We start from the raw sequence: 17,550 nt of genomic DNA on the forward strand, positions 1-17,550 counted from the left end.
CTCCCTTGCTCCTGAAGGGGTGAGACCAGTGGAGTATCTTAGATGGCTGCTCACAGGCTTTTAAGACCCCAGGCACTACTCACCAAGGTAGAATGTAGAACATTTTCTTTATAAACTATGTTATGCCAGTTGAACTAGATGTTCCTGGAGACCATGGTCCCCACCGAAGGGCAGTCATTCTTAACAAATCCCTTTGTCTTCTTCATAAAGTCCTGAATTATAAAATCCCTCTGAAATACTTATATTGATAGTTGGGCAGAATGGAGGCTACCTAATCATTATCATTTCAATTCTGGTGCCTAGTCTTCTGTACTTCCAGTGCATGTATGTGTGTGTGTGCGTATGTACGTGTGTAAATGTTTTCAATATGTATGAGGAGCATGGATAATGTGATATATGTGTGTTTTTTAGTTTTAATCTAGAAGCAGTAATTTAGCATTTATTTAACATTTGAAGTCCCCTAATCAATAAACGGAGCCCTGGTGTCACAGTGGGTAAGAGCTCAGCTGCTCAGAAGATCGGCAGCTCGAATCCACCAGCCACTACTTGGAAACATTATAGGGTAGTTCTACTCTGTGCTATACAGTTGCTATAAGTCAGAATTAACTCGACGGCAATAAACAACATCATGATAAATGGAGAAAATACTGAAGTTGTCTCAATTTCATTCTACTCGGATCAATAATCAATGTCCATGGAAGCAGCAGTCAAGAAATCAAATGACATATTGCATTGGGCAAATCTGCAAAGGAGCCCTAGTGGTGAAGTGGTTAAGAGCTCAGGCTGCTAACCAAAAGTTTGGCAGTTCCAATCAACCAGCCCCTTCTTGGAAACCCCATGAGGCAGTTCTACCCTGTCCTGTAGGGTTGCTATGAGTCAGAATCAACTCAATGGCACACAGTAACAAATCTGCAAAAGACTTCTTTAAAGTCTTCAAAAGCAAACATGTCCCTTTGATGACTAAGATGCACCTGACCCAAGCCATGGTCTTTTCAATCACCTTACATGCATGCAAAAGATGGAGAGTGAAAAAAGAAAATGAATCGATGCATTCAAACTGTGGTGTTGGCAAAGAATATTGAATATACCGTATACTGCAGAAGAATGAACAAATCAGTCTTAGAAGAAACAAAATCACAATATTCCCTAGAAGAGAGGATGACGAGACTTCAATTCACTTACTTTGGAAATGGCATCAGGAAAAATCAATCACTATAAGAGGACATCATGATTACTAAAGCAGAGGATCAACAAAAACAAGGGAACTCCTCAATGAGATATATTGACTCAAGAGCCACAACAGTGGACTCAATACAACAATCATGAAGATGGCAGAGTTGTCATTTTTGTTAGGTGCCATCAAGTCAGTTCCAACTCATAGTTACCCTGTGTACAACAGAATGAAACACTGCCCACTCCTGTGAAGAACTGACTTGACAGAAGTAAATTTGTTTTTTGTAATCTTTGTGACAGTAGACCTTCAGTCCTTTCTTCCACAGTGCCGCTGGGTGGGTTCAAACTGCCAACCTTTAGGTTAGTAGTCAAGTGTAAACCGAGAGACCTTTGATGTAGTTGTTATTAGGTGTCATCGACTTAGTTCTGACTCATAGCAACCCTGTGTACAACAGAACAAAACACTGCCCGATCCTGCGCCATCCTCACAAACGTTGTTATGCTTGAGCCCATTGTTGCAGCCACTGTGTCAATCCATCTCATTGAAGGTCTTCCTCTTTTTTGATGATGGTCTGCTTTACCAAGCATGATGTCTTTCTCCAGGGACTAGTCCCTCCTGATAACATGTCCAAAGTACACGAGATGAAGTCTTGTCATCCCCGTTTCTAAAGAGCATTCTGGTTGTGCTTCTTCCAAGACAGATTTGTTCATTCTTCTTGCAGTCCATGGTATATTCAATATTCTTGGCCAACACCATAATTCAAAGGTATCAATTCTTCTGTCTTCCTTATTCATTGTCCAGCTTTTGAAAACACCATGGCTTGGGTCAGGTGCCCCTTAGTCCCAAAGCGACATCTTTGCTTTTCAACACTTAAAGGGGTCTTTTGGAGCAAATTTGTCCCGTGCAATATGTTGTTTGATTTCTTGACTGTTGCTTTCATGGGTGTTTATTGTGGACCCAAGAGAAATGAAATCCTTGACAACTTCAATTTCATCGCCATTTTTCATGATGCTGTTTATTGGTCCAGTTGTAAGGATTTTTGTTTTCTTGATGTTGAGGTGTAATCTATATTGAAGGCTGCAGTCTTTGATCTTCATCAGTAAGTCTTCAAGCCCTCTTCACTTTCAGCAAGGAAGGTTGTGTCATCTGCATATCACAGGTTGTTAATCAGTTTTCCTCCAATCCTGATGATACATTCTTCTTTATATAGTCTAGCTTCTTGGATTATTTGCTCAGCATACAGATTGAATAAACATGGTGAAAGGATACACCCTGATGTACACGTTTCCTGATTTTAAACCATGCAGTATCCCCTTGTTCTGTTCAAACGACTGTCTCTTGGTCTATGTACAGGTTCCTCATGAGCACAATTAAGTGTTCTGGAATTCCCATTCTTCACAATGTTATCCATAATTTGCTATGATCCGCACAGGCAAATGCCTTTGCATAGTCAGCAAAACACAGGTAAACATCTTTCTGGTATTCTCTGCTTTCAGCCAAGATCTATCTAACATCAGCAACGATATCCTTTGTTCCACGTACTCTTCTGAATCCGGCTTGAATTTCTAGCAATTCCCTGTGAATGTAGTGCTGCAACCATTTTTGGATTATCTTCAGCAAAATTTTACTTGCTTGTGATATTAATGATATCGTTAGATAATTTCTTCATTCTGTTGGATCACCTTTCTTTGGAATGAGCAAGTATATGGATCTCTTCCAGTTAGTTGGCTAGGTAGCTGTCTTCCAAATTTCTTGGCATAAACGAGTGAGCACTTATAGCACTGCATCTGTTTGTTAAAACATCTCAATTGGTATTCTGTCAGTTCCTGGGGCCTTGTTTTTCACCTATGCTTTCAGTGCAGCTTGGACTTCTTTCAGTACCATCGGTTCTTGATCATATGCTACCTCCAGAAATGGTTGAATATCGACCAATTGTTTTTGGTACAGTGATTCCATATATTCTTTCCACCTTCTTTTGCTGCTTCCTGTGTCGTTTAATATTTTCCCTATAGAATACCTCATTATTGCAACTCGAGGCTTGAGGAATGCCAAGCGTGTTCTTCCCTTTTGGTTTTCTATCTCCAACTCTTTGCACATATCATTATAATACTTTACTTTGTCTTCTCGAGCTGCCTTTTGAAATCTTCTGTTCAGTTCTTTTACTTCATCATTTCTTCCTTTTGCTTTAGCTATTTGATGTTCAAGAGCAAGTTTCAGAGTCTCTTCTGACATCCATTTTGACCTTTTCTTTCTTTCTTGTCTTTTTAATGACCTCTTGCTTTCTTCATGTACGATGGAGAAAGAAGAGTCTCTTCAATAAATGGTGCTGGGACAACTGGATCTTTATATGCAAAAGAATGAAGTTGGAGCCATATCTCACACCATATACAAAATGATTAATGACCTAAATGTAAGAACTAAAATCACAAAACTCTTAGAAGAAAGCATATGGGTAATGCTTCAGGACCTAATTTTCAATAATGGATTCTTGGCTATAACACCAAAAACACAAACAACAAAAGACAAATTAGACTTCATCTAAGTAAAAAACTTCTGTGCATCAAAGGACTTTATCAAGGAAGTGAAGAGACAACCTACACAATGGGAGAAAATATTTGGGAACCATTTAACATCTGAAATATATAAAGAACTCCTACAATATAACAACAAAAAGACAACCCAATCAAAAAATGGGCAAAGGACTTAAATACACATTCAATATACATTTAATATACATTTTGCATTCACAGATGGCCAATAAGTACATGAAAAGATGTTCAACCTCATGAGTCATTATCAGTAACCAGTTGCCATCAAGTAGACTCCAACTCATGGCGACCCCACGTCTGTCAGAATAGGACTGTGTTCCACAGGGCCTTCAATGACTCATTTTTCAGCAGTGGATCACCTGGTCTTTCTTTCTCAGTGCAGCATTATTCACAATAGGAAACAATCCAAGTGTGTATCAACAGATGAATCAATAAACAAAATGTGGTATATCCACACAAATTAAATGACCATGAAGAAATACACAGAAAAATCCAGAATTTAAGGTATTCTATAAGACAATTAACCTGTATGCCTTAGGAAGTCAATGTTAGGGAGTAAATCAGTAGGGAAAATAAAAAGACATAATAAATAACAAATTGCAAGTGTATGATGAGATTCTAGCTTGAAAAAAAAAAGCAGCTATAAAAGACCTTGGGATTGGTGAAATTTGAATACATTTCAAAATATGCGTAATATATTTGAGTATATTGTGTATAGCTGCAGTGCAATGAATTACTTAATATTGCCCTTCTAGCCATAGTCTTTGTGACTCACACACAATGATTGAATGGGACTGTGCAAATAAGGTATATGGAACCTATGACGGCTGGGGTTATGTGTTAGCTTGGCTGGGCCATGATTCCCATATTTTGTGACTGTCTTCCATTTTGTGATCTGATGTAATTATCCTAATTATCGTCCATTTTATGTGCTGTAAATCCTAACCTCTATATGTTAATGAGGCAGGATTGGTGTGGGGTGTATCTTGAGTCACAGCCTTGCAGGAGGGCGTGACTCAAGTCCTACACTTACTCAAGTCACACCCTTCCCTGGGATGTGGTCCGCATCCAATGTATATATGTAGATGTTCTAGTGGGGTTCTCTCTCTCTTTCTCTCTGTCTGACCTCCAGTTCTTGGGACTTGAGCCAGCGGCCTGCCATCTGACCTGCTGACTCTGGGATTCACCAGCTTCCACATCCTTGTGAGCCAGCAGCCTGTCTTCTGGCCTGCTGATTTGAGTTCGTAGGTCCCTGTGATCACATGAGTAAGGAGAAACCTATGCTGACCCACAGATTTGGGGCTTGCCAGCCTACACAACCACGTGAGCCATTTCCTTGATAGAGTTCGTGAGTTCTGTGAGATGTTACAGCAAATCATGGAACCCAAAGACAAGAGGGAGAGTACTGAGGGGAGGAGTGCTAGATGTTAGAGATGATGGAGTAGTACAGCAATTTGGAAAAGGTAGACATTTGAGATATCTTTAACCTTTGCTTCATAGGAATCAGCTTTGTGCTGATCCTTATAAAATGAATTTTTCATTCAATAGTCTATATAAATTAGGTGATGTTATGGAATTATTATTAATTTCCTTTGGCATGGTTAATGGTGTTGTGTAGGAGACTGTCCTTATTTCTAAGAGTTGAATGTATTTAAATGTGAAATGTCATAATTTCTTCAATTTACTTTTAAAAGGCTTAGTCACACACACATACACAGAGAGATAAAGCAAATATAGCAAAATGTTAGCGATCATTTAATCTGAGTGGAGGATACGTGGGCCCTTATTGTATTCTTTCAACTTTTCTGAATGTTTGAAAAATATTATAATAAAATTTTGAAAGAAATCATCTTAATATCTGAAAGAGTTTTGTAATCCTACCAGAAAAGAAGGATTAAAAAAAAAAAAAAAGACTGCAAAATTCCATCTAGTTCACACATCTTTGGAGCTAGATGGAAAATATCCGGTTAATCTTAAGAGCTAAAGAAATGTAAACTCTGATCAAGCAGCCTGGGTGGGATTACAGTCCTTTAGAATGAGGTAAAGGTAAGACTGGTCAGGCATGTAGACCATGTAGACTGTAAGGGGTACAGGATCACCCCATTATAGACACCATAGTTCAGACCAGAACAGTTGCCATTGAGTTGATTCTGACTCATGTCAACCCCTTGTGTGTCAGAGTGCGCTATAGGATTTTCAATGGCTGATTTTTTGGAAGTATATCACCAGGTCTTTCTTCTGAGGCACCTCTGGATGAATTCAAACTTCCAACCTTTCCATGAACAGCCGAGCACTTAACCCATCAGTACGTTCCATCGGGATCACCAACAAGAAGCCAGTTGTTGTCCTGGCTGATGATGGTTGTCATGCAGCCTCAAGTTACTGAGAAGACATCTACCCAAATTGCTTAGATTGGCATAATTGTCTCTTTAATGGGTAACCATCTTTCAGCCCTGGAAAGATTTAAATTTGGGAATAGAAATGTTTAAAAAGATAACACCTAGAGAGGAACCTATACATACTTAGTGTGTTAAGTAGTTGTAACATCTAAGAGAATTTGGCCTTTTGGAACAAGTTTTGCAATTTAATTCTAAAATATCATTGTGAGTAATTGACTTAAATTTTAGTTTTAAGCTGGATTCTTGCTAAACTCTCTTAAGAACTTAAAAATCACCATATTTATAGGTCTAATTTATTAGATTTGTATGATTATTTAGATTCCAAGGTAAGTTTTTATATTAAATCAAATTATGTGCTTATGAAGAAAATAAAGTATAACCTTAGGGGGCAGTGAGTTTCTGTTAATGGGAGAGGAACAACTCAGAAAATGAGGGTTAGAATGCTTGCACAACTTGAAGAATATAATCAATGTCATTAAATTGTACATGTTGAAACTGTCGCATTGGTATATGTTTTGCTGTGTATATTCTCACAACGACAATAAAATAAAATTAAAATTAAAAAAAGAAAAGAAAATATACTGTAAGTATAAATATACTTTAGAGAGTTTTTAGGGAATTTATTTAACAACATTTGTAAATGGGACCAAACGATATTTAAGACCCTTCAAAACGGTTTCAAAATTTGCTATATGTATTAAAGAACAATAAGAATTCTAAATTGAACTTAAAATCTTAAGGTAAAGTAAAGTTTTAAGTTACAACTTTAATAAATTAAATATTGATTTTTAAAATCAAAGTAACCCCTGAGTAATCTTTTTCTAGACACAGAAGCCAACAGGCACCAAAATACTTTCACAGAACATTAATGTTTGGGCTGTGACGCCTCTGTAATGTGCAAAACATGCACTCTAGAATCAGAGGGGCCAGATGAACTGGGGTTAAATTGTATTCAGAGGTGGGAAAAAAGTATCATTCTTATTTTCTGTAACCATTCTGTTCTTGTTCTGAAAGCTCTATATTCTCTAATGGGGAGATGTAAAGGTGGAGTGAGGGCAAGCAGGGACATAAACTTTCCAACTAAAGATAACCAAAGACTGCTTTTGGGTTAAAAACCAGTTGCCGTTGAGTTGACTCAGACTCATGGTGACCCCACGTGTGTCAAAGTAGAACTGTTCCCCATACAGTTTTTGATGACTGATTTTTCAGAAGTAGATCACCAGACCTTTCTTCTGAGGCACCTCTGGATGGACTCAAACCTCCAACCTTTCAATTAGCCGCAGAGCGCATTAACCATTTGTACACCCAGGGACTTGGCTTTGGGGCTAACCCAGTCTCTTCTGGGTAAGTGCTCAGTCTTTCTGACATTCCCCCTAGGCACCACAGTGTCTGGGAGGAGCAAAGTTTATGCATTCACATGGTAATGAGTGGGATGGTGACTGGTCCATAGTAGGTCTTTATTCTGCTGGGTGGGCTGGTATGGGCTTTGGTGGCAGCATCTTGTCCCACTTGGGCTGGGGCCTTGGTCTCTGCTCTCACTGGATCCTTTTGGGTTCCAGTGGCATCTTTGCACTGATTCATGGCCTCTGCAAATCTACTAGGCCTTTAACACTTTCTTGACTCATCCAATACACAGAGAAAGCGCCCTACAAAGGGACACGTCCCATTGGCTTAGGGAAACTTTCCAGGCTCTGCCTCTGAACTGTTCTCTTTGTCTTGCTTTCCTCTACTCCAGACCTTTTTCTTGGGATTAAGTTCTTGTCTACTTGGATTACATCATTTACATCAGTTGTAAAGCTGCCCTTAGGCGGTTGGAGGCTTAAATTCTCTTTTGCTGTGGTTACCCTGCAGCCCTGGGCCAGCCTTTCTTATTTCCAAGCAGCATCTTGGATCCTGAGAACTCGGCCTGGATCTGCACCGGGACCCCATTACTTGAGGAGTTGAAGCAAGAAATATCAAGTCTGTAAATGTCCAGAATTCTTACATGTCTTTTTGCTTAAGAATTCACAAACAGTATTTGAAAAAGATAGGGTGAGAATTGTTAGGGACATAAAAGTTATAGGATACCAATTCTTTTAAAATAGAAATGCAGAATTTCTTCTGAATATGGAAATTATTTTCCTAATACACATTTAAATTTGAAAAAATTTGGAAGAAAAGTTTAATATAGATCAGGGCTGCTGTTAGCCAAATGGTGCCTTTATGAAGTTTAGAGGAAGGCCCTTTCCTCCAGGCAGATACAGCCCTAAGCAGGACTCACAGAATGGCAAGGTAAGAGGAGCACAGACTGGATTTCAGTCCCAAGTCACCCCTCAGCTGGTTGCACTTGTGCAGTTAGCATCCTGCCCAATAGTGCACAAGAGTTCCTGGATGGTGCAAACTGTTACGTGCTCGGCTGCTAACCAAAAGATTGGAGGTTCGAGTCCACCCAGAGGTGCCTCTGAAGAAAAGCCTGGCAATCTATTGCTGGAAAACCAGCCATTGAAAACTCTATGTAAAGTACAAATATATTCTGACACGTATGAGATTGCCATGAGTTGGAGTTGACTGCAACTAGTCAATAGTATGCAGTGACTTGATAGAGATGGTGTTTAATGCAGAGGTTTGCTGTTGTATGACCTGGGGCAACCTCTTCAGTCCTAAAGACCTCATTTAACAAATGAGAGGTCATTACTGACCTCTAAGGTACTTTTTAATTAAAAGATACCATGCTCCAGGGATCAGCAGTTTTTTATTATGTGGAAGTTTTCTCAGAATAAAGGAAATAAGTACTAAATTCTGGCCACAAGAACAGGCCAGAGAAGTGGAAGTGACAAGATCCCATGGGGAAAAATGATAAGGTTATTCTAGAGTTCATGACATTCAAAGAGTCAATAGATCATTGGTAACCCTTTCATGGGCACTGGGACATATATGTCCCTGTTACATTTTCCGCCCTTGGAGATTTATTGGCATGCATTTGAGCCACTTCATGTTTTTTTATGTTCTGGCTTTGTGGTGGATACTGGTGCAACTGTAAAAAACAAGGATGTTGGTCTGCACCACATTTGAGAGTTAAGAGTGATTTGTATGAGGGGATGCTTCCCAGAGGAGGGACTGTGTGAAGTTTTTGTGTCTTTTGGCTTCTGTACAGCAACATAAGTCTTGCAAGTATGTTTACTATCTCCTTTCTTTTATTGGGAAGGTACGGTTACTGGCATTTGGAAATATTCAAGTAAATAAATTATTTTGGGGATGAAAACAGTTTGTGATGCATTTCCTGGGCCATGGAACCCATATGTACCATGTGTGTGATGTGCTTCGTGGAACATGGGACCAAAATGGCCCACTTGTATTAGTCACCTCCCTGATAACATCTTTTACACACTTTCTAGGCCATGGGACTGATATGTACCATGTTTGTGATGTACTTCATGCAACATGGTACCAATATGGCCTGCTTGCAATAGGAACCCCATTTTTTAAATAATAAAAATGACCAACAATGATTCAGCATCAGCTCTATTAGAAAAACATAACATCACCAAAAAAATTCCAAAAAAAAAAAAAAAATTCACCCATGAAAGGGGTAAGATAGATTTAAAAACCTTTGGGATAAACTGTTGGATTCCCTAGACAGAAACTCCAAAAGGGACCAGTGTTTGGGAGAAGTGCTTAGAAATGAAAGTCAAAACCTTGCAAGAAGCATCAAAAGAAGATGGAAGGAATACACAGAGTCACTATACCAAAAAGAATTGGTCGACGTTCAACCATTTCAGGGGGTAGCATATGATCAGGAACCAACGGTACTAAAGCATGAGGTCCAATGCACTGAAGGCATTGGGGAAAAACAAGTCTCCAGGAATTGACGGAATACCAATTAAAATGTTTCAACAAATGGATGCAATGCTGGAGATGTTCACTTGTCTATGCCAAGAAATTTGGAAGATAGCTACCTGGCCAACCAACTGTAAGAGATCCATATTTATGCCTATTCCATAGAAATCTGATACAACTGAATGCAGAAATCATTGAACAATATCATCAATATCACACACAAGTAAAATTTTGCTGAAGATCACTCAAAAGCGGCTGCAGCAATATTTCGAGAGGGAGCTGCCAGAAATTCAAGCCGTATTCAGAAGAGGACATGGAACAAGAGATATCACTGCTGATGTCAGATGGATCCTGGCTGAAAACAGAGACTACCAGAAAGATGTTTACCTGTGTTTTATTGACTATGCAAAAACATTTGACCGTGTGGATCATAACACAGTACGGATAACCTTGTTAAGAATGGGAATTCTAGAACACTCCATTGTGCTCATGAGGAACCTGTACATAGATCAAGAGGCAGTTCCAAACAGAACAAGGGGATACTGTCATGGTTTGAATTATGTCCCCCCAAAAATGTGTGTGTCAATTTGGCTGGGCCATGATTTCCAGAATTGTGTGGTTGGCCTCCATTTTGTGATTGTAATTTTATGTTAAAGAGGATTAGGGTGGGATTGTAATACCACCTCTACCCAGGTCACATCCCTGATGCAATGTAAAGGGAGTTTCCCTGGGGTGTGACCCGCACCACCTTTTATCTCTTTAGAGATAAAAGGAAAGGGAAGCAAGCAGAGAGCTGGGGACCTCATACCACCAAGAAAGCAGTGCCAGGAGCAGAGCGTGTCCTTTGGACTGAGGTCCCTGTGCAGAGACGCTCCTAGTCCTGGGAAACACTGAAGAGAAGAAGGCCAACAGAGAGAAAAAGACTTCCCCTGGAGCTGATGCCCTGAATTTGGACTTTTAGCCTACTTTGACTGTGAGGAAATAAACTTCTCTTCGTTAAAACCATCCACTTGTGGTATTTCTGTAATAGCAGCACTAGATGACTAAGACAGATACTGATTGGTTTAAAGTCAAGAAGGATGTGCATCAGGGTTGTATCCTTTCACCATACCTATTCAATCAGTATGCTGAGCAAATAATCCGAGAAGCTGGACTATATGAAAAAGAATGTGGCATCAGGATTGGAGGAAGATTTGTTAACAACCTGCAAAATGCAGATGACACAACCTTGTTTGTTGAAAGTGAAGAGGACTTGAAGCACTTACTGAGGAAGATCAAAGACTACAGCCTTTAGCACAGACTACACTTCAACATAAAGAAAACAAAAATCTTCACAACTGGACCAATAAGCATGAAACACCATGATAAACGGAGAAAAGACTGACATTGTCAAGGATTTCATTTTACTTGGATCCACAATCAACACCCATGGAAGCAGCAGTCAGGAAATCAAAAGACGCATTGCATTGGGCAAATCTGCTGCAAAAGACCTCTTTAAAGTGTTAAAAAGCAAGACGTCACCTTGAAGACCAAGATGTACCTGACCCAAGCCATGGTGTTTTCAATCTCCTCATATGCATGGAAAAGCTGGACAATGAATAAGGAAGACTGAAGAAGAATTGACGCCTTTGAATTGTGGTATTGGAGAAGAATACTGAATATACCATGGACTGCCAGAAGAACAAACAAGTCCACCTTGGGAGAAGTGCAGCCAGAATATGCCTTAGAAGCAAGGAAGGCAAGACTACGTCTCACATACTTTGGACATGTTATCAGGAGGGATCAGTCCCTGGAGAAGGACATCATGCTTGGTAAAGTAGAGGGTTAGCAAAAAAGAGGAAGACCCTCAAAGAGATGGATTGACACACTGGCTGCAACAATCGGCTCAAGCATAACAACAATTGTGAGGATGGTGCAGAGCAGTGTTTCATTCTGTTGTACCTAGGGTCACTATGAGTGAGAACCAACTCGATGGCAACTAACAACAATAACAACAAACCTTGCAAACAAGGATGATCTTGGACAGGAATAAAAGGGGGGTTATCTAAAGAGACCATCTGGCAGCCTAGTAAACTCTGTAGTGAACTCAGGTATCAAAGCACGTGTATAAAAGATGGAAGAAGTTTAAATTCTAAGTATGGCCCTGAATTGAAAGACAATTGTTAGTGTTGAAGAACAAAATTCTTACTCTGTTAGGAGCAGAAAATAAATGAGTTTTATTGAGGAGTGTTACAACTTGAGTTGGGCAACACTGTGTGAAAATACAAAGTGCTCCACTGGATATGAGTCAGAGGTGAGTTTTTATATGTAAAGCCTAGCATGACCACAAACAATTTTTCTGTTATCAGTTTATCACAAACTTCTTGGAAACTTCTTAGTAAATACTTTCCTGGAAAAGTGAATTTTTCTGAGAACAAAGAATAACCACAGAGTTTTGTTCTGTGCCTTGTTTACCCAGGAGTGCCCATGTTAACCCATTGTTGTAAGTTCAACTGAACATCTCTAGTTGGAAGTTCTGCTAGCACGTTAGGAAGCTCGATCCTTAGTATGAAGTGATTCTTGTGAAATTTTTCAAAGGCAATATAAAGGAATTTTAAAATCAAATTTATTGAGATATAATTTATATACAATAAAGTACATACATTTAAGTGTACAGTTTCATGAACTTTGATGAATGTATATACCTGTCAAGATATAGAACATTTTCAACAACTTCCAAAGTTCTTTTGTGCTCCATTGCAGTCAATCCTCCCCCAACCAGCCCCAGATGACCACTAATCTGATTTATATTCCTAGAGATTAGTTTTTCAGATTCTAGAATTTCATATAAATATAATCATACAGTATGCACACCCACCTTTGTTTGCTCAGCATAATGTAAAAAAGAACTAAGAGCAAAGAAAGAATAGAGTCTGCTCCTTGGGGCCAAGGTCCTGTGTTAACTGATATTGAGTAAATGTGGGATTCCTTTGTGTTGGGCTAGAATGGTCTGAGATGAAGAACAAGGACTGTCTAAAGCCCATAAACCTTAAAATTGGTGTTTCAGTCTCACAAAACTTCATCAGCCTATAGCCTGTGCCCCACAAACTTCTATTATTTCCTCATTGATAAGGGAGAGGGCTGGCCGGTTCGAGATTATTAAAATACTTTTTGCTTTAAACAGCTCATACTTCAATTTTGATGCCTCTTTTGTAATAAATGCTATAATTATAAATGAAAAAGGTCATAAAAGAAAACTTAATGATCAGAAAACAAATATTATAACAAATTACTATATTTTATTTTTAGACAGCTCTTTCATCTCTAACATGTTATAATTAAAAATATTTCTTTCTATTCTTTGCTCTTACAAATTCTTCAATGATTTTGTCACAATTAAGCTGCCAAACAATGTCTACTTCCATACATAATAAGGATAATGAATCAAGTCTTTCTTGAATAATTGTTGTACACTAAGGGTTTTGGAGTTTCTTTAGAGGCAAAAATGAGCATTCTGTTGTGCAGTTTGTGATCATTAAACAGGAATATGCATAAACCAATTTCAACATTGGAAAATAGGAATTGTATTTTATCTTCTATTATGGAATCGTACATGCCTACATGAATAAAATTTGTCTTTCCCGAATCTGTAAACTTAGTTCTCACATACGAATAAAATTGTCTCACTTTTCAGTAAAGGTTTGTATTTAAGTCATCAGGATAATCCTGCACTAATTTCTTGGGATGCCTTCATGCATTCTTCATCAGGTATAGCCACATTGTTTAAGAAGGAAATCTATTTGAAAGAACTTCATACACCTTCGCCCTTCTTCTCATGCAAGATTCAAGTGTGTCAATGATGGTGTAGTATGTAGTTAAATGAAATTGATCTCTGGCACACAATGATACTTCTGGAGCACTTCCACCATTTACTTGTTTGTTTCTAATGCTTCTGCAACAGTGAACTTCTTGATAATCAGTATTTGGCAGTATTTGTTTTGTTGTGTTTTCAAAATTTTCAAAATCTTAAAGTTACACTGTTAATGACTGGTAGAGATATGTGAATGTCTTTAAATTTTGGAGAGCTTGACTTGTCTGATGAAAATGTTGTAACATATTATTCCACATAACCAACATGAATACATAGTGTTTGCATTTTGTTGGTGATGTTTTCAGCTTCTCTTTTGGTATCTGCTTTTTGTGTCTGGTTTTCAGAAATATTTTCTAAGGCATCTAGATTCTGAGTGTACGATTCCAGGATTGTGCTGGTTACTACAGCATATGTGCTTCCCAAAGTGTATTAAAAAGACATTTTAATACTCAATCATTGCCTAAATATGTTTTAAGAACTGCCCATTAGTGAGTAGAAGTGGCAAAAAATGCATAGAGTAACTGAGTAGTATAAAAAAATCGAGTGTTTCTGGACAACAATCTACTATACTACGTCCAAGAAGATTAAGTGAATATGCAGCACATGATATGAAAATGTCATATGTGTTATGTTCTAAAATTTTCTGTTAGATGCCCTTATAATGCCCTGACATATTGGCAGCATTGTCATAGCACTGGCCTCTGCACTTAGAAAAATCAGATTTTCAAACTTCATATATATAGTGAAGTACTTGATTTGCAATTTCTTCACAGGTATGACATTTTAAGCTAGTAAATGTGATAAATAGCTCAATAGGTTTTCCATCTGTTGGAGATACGTATCTTAAAACAATACTTAGCTGATCTGCATGAGACAGATCAAGAGTGGAATCTGCAAACAAACTGAAATACTGAGCTGTACTTATTTCACTGAAAATAGTTGATCAAACTTCATCACTTATTAAGTTTTCTTAATTCTTCACAAGATTTTTTAACCCATATGATGGGTTGCCCTTTCCTGTGTTACCATATTTTGAGATGTGACCTGTTAAAAATGGATCAAACTGAGCAACACATTCCAGTAAACCCTCAAAATTTCCATTTTGTGAGGGCCCAAACACTTCATTTCTTTCTTCAAAAGATAGTCCATATTCAGCAATTGTTATAATGACAGCAACAACGCGTTGCAAAATGGCTTTCCAATACTGATGTTCTTCATTAATTTGTGTTTCCAATTCATGAGATAAGCCAAAGCCATGTCTTCAATTTAAATATGACAGCATACAATCACTGTGAATTGAAAAGTTTTCATGTTTATCAGTCATATTCAAGCTGTGCCAGTCACTAAATCCGTCTGTAACAAATTGAGAATTAAATGGTTTAGGACTGAATCGTTTGCAAACAAAACAATATACAGCACCAACTGATGGAGAATACAGTAGCCACTCCTTATAATTTTCACCATTAGCTTTGTGCCCTAGAAATATATCCTAACTACAGAACCTTGTTTGTTTACCATCCAGAAATTTTCAACACGAATTTTCAAATGGTCCACTGTGATACTGACAATCATTTGGCCCTCTTTCAATCCAATAATTCACATCATTAGAAGAAAAATTATTCCACAAAGCAGGATCTGTATTTCTGTTATTTAAGGAGTCCGCAGATGAGACAATTTCAGAATTTAAAATAGTTTTACTTACTACACCATTAATTTTTTTACCTCAGCAAGGAATGGATACAGAATTTGGGACATATTCTGTTACATTTGTATTGCTATTAGCAATTTCAGCACTAGTGGCACTAGTGCAATGATTGGCACCCATTAAAGTTAAGGTTCAACATAAGTCTCCTCTAACTCATTACTTTTTAAAAAGGAAGTTAATTTTGGAATTGTCTTTAGGGATTCATAAATTCTTTATTTTTTATCTTCTGCATGCTGTCGTTTTTGCACTCCACTTAGTTGTTGCCGTTTCATTTTACCTGGATATAAAATTATGTCATTTTTAAAATTTGATTCTACCATGGCAAATAAATTTGAATAATTGAAAATAAATAAAATTTATAAAATAAAATTTACATTCAAATTTGCATGTTAACACCAAAATTTATATTTGAAAATTGGTAAGTAAAAAAAATTGATTTGGGTATTGTAATTTTGTTGTTTGGGTCTGAGATAGTTAAAAAAAAAAAAAAGTACTTACAAGACAGTCGGAAATCATTTCATTTGTTTGTTGTACCGTGTTTGTTGGTGGGCCCTTCACAGATCTCCAGGAGTATTTTTTATCTTGAAATAATACTTAAAAACTTGTGCACTCACTTTCTGTCCTTGCTGCTGTGTCTTCACAGGTCATTGGGCTACTGCTGATACCCAGAGAGGGCTAGAGTGATCGCAAAGAGCATGCTGCAAATACAAGGGTATGCTCAATCTGAAGATGTATTTTGGTTTGCTTTGCATAGGCCAAGACCAGATACGTCATGAGTCACATGATTATAGTGCCACTGGCACGTTCTTATGTGGTCAAGTAGAGAATTGAATGTGAGGTTATACTCAATCCGTCCGAAATGAAAAGGAAAATATGATCGCTGTTATATACAAAATTTATAAAATGTACATTTTATTTCTTTGTGGAATTGTTCAACTCCCATATGCAAAGATACATACATAATTGATGTAACAATAGCTCCACTTATTGATAAGCAAGTTTGTTTTGTGAGTCATAACAATATCAATCAATTTCTTAGAAGAAAGACAGTCTAAAGGGAAATGCAAAATAAATACATTTATATACTTTTTATTATCTAAATATTCATTTATTTTCTCAAGGAATTGTTCAATTTTCTTACACGGAGATATGTAAATATTCTGATATCATATAAATGTAATGTTCTGATAAATGCCTTTTGTTGCTTTCTTAGAAGAAGAATTTAGAAACACACTCATTGTTGCAAAACAGAAACATATTTTGCGCAATAAATTAATATTGAATTTTGGGTCCTCTTAATGTGCCTGATCCCTCATTTATTAACGTATATAGAGTAATATCAAGAACTGTGTCCCATGCAACAGAAAATAAAAAATGAAACTCACTTGATACATAAATTAAAACTTTTCATGTTAGATAAATATTAATATTTCCAGTATTTTTTGGACATTTGCTATGTTAATATTATATTCAACTATTACTCATGTTGGTATTACATTAAATGTATGCTAGTTTGTGTCCATGTGTATGCAAAACATATTTTAAAGTTAAAGTTGTAAATATTATTGTTTACAAAAACTTAGGACATAATTCTGTATGTGAATGCTATATAGTTAAAAAGTAACTTGGTTGAATTCATTGCAATGCTGATTTATTCGAGTTCCCTCGCTTTTGCTCATCATCTGGGACTGGAGTTCCCGTTGGTTGTTTACCAGAATGTGCACAAGAGCATATCCTTGTGTTTGTATCATGACAAAGAGCATTGCTGGTCCTCCTGGCTGGAGTTGCTGGATCAGCAGACATAGATATACAAGACAGTTCTCTCAAAATGGATCAGAGCCCCATTATCTGTTAATATAATCTGTCCTTGCCCAGTAACTGCTCGCATTGGATCCAGTTGCATATTGGGTGAATGTAGCAAGAATTAGACTCCACAGCCCACCGCCACCTCTTGTTTATTAGAAAGAAATAGTATACTCCCAAGAGAGCCATCAAGATAAGGAGTTTCAATTACATAGGAGGGGACCATAGAAGAAAGATGTCAACAAAGGTGTTGA

General features: G+C 37.6%; 1 protein-coding gene across 1 annotated transcript in view; it reads left to right on the forward strand.

Annotated features, from left to right (window-relative positions):
* COQ2 (coenzyme Q2, polyprenyltransferase) overlaps positions 1-16,829 on the forward strand; it is a 71,556-nt gene extending 54,727 nt beyond the window's left edge. Inside the window, exon 8 of the mRNA XM_004390975.2 lies at positions 16,137-16,829. Within this exon, the coding sequence (XP_004391032.2) occupies positions 16,137-16,155 (19 nt within the window). The 3' untranslated portion in view covers positions 16,156-16,829. The remainder of the gene's footprint in view (positions 1-16,136) is intronic.
* The last annotated feature ends 721 nt before the right edge of the window (positions 16,830-17,550 follow it).

This window comes from Trichechus manatus, unplaced genomic scaffold, assembly GCF_000243295.1.
Source record: "Trichechus manatus latirostris isolate Lorelei unplaced genomic scaffold, TriManLat1.0 scaffold00374, whole genome shotgun sequence".
In the NCBI taxonomy this organism is placed as follows: Eukaryota; Metazoa; Chordata; class Mammalia; order Sirenia; family Trichechidae; genus Trichechus; species Trichechus manatus.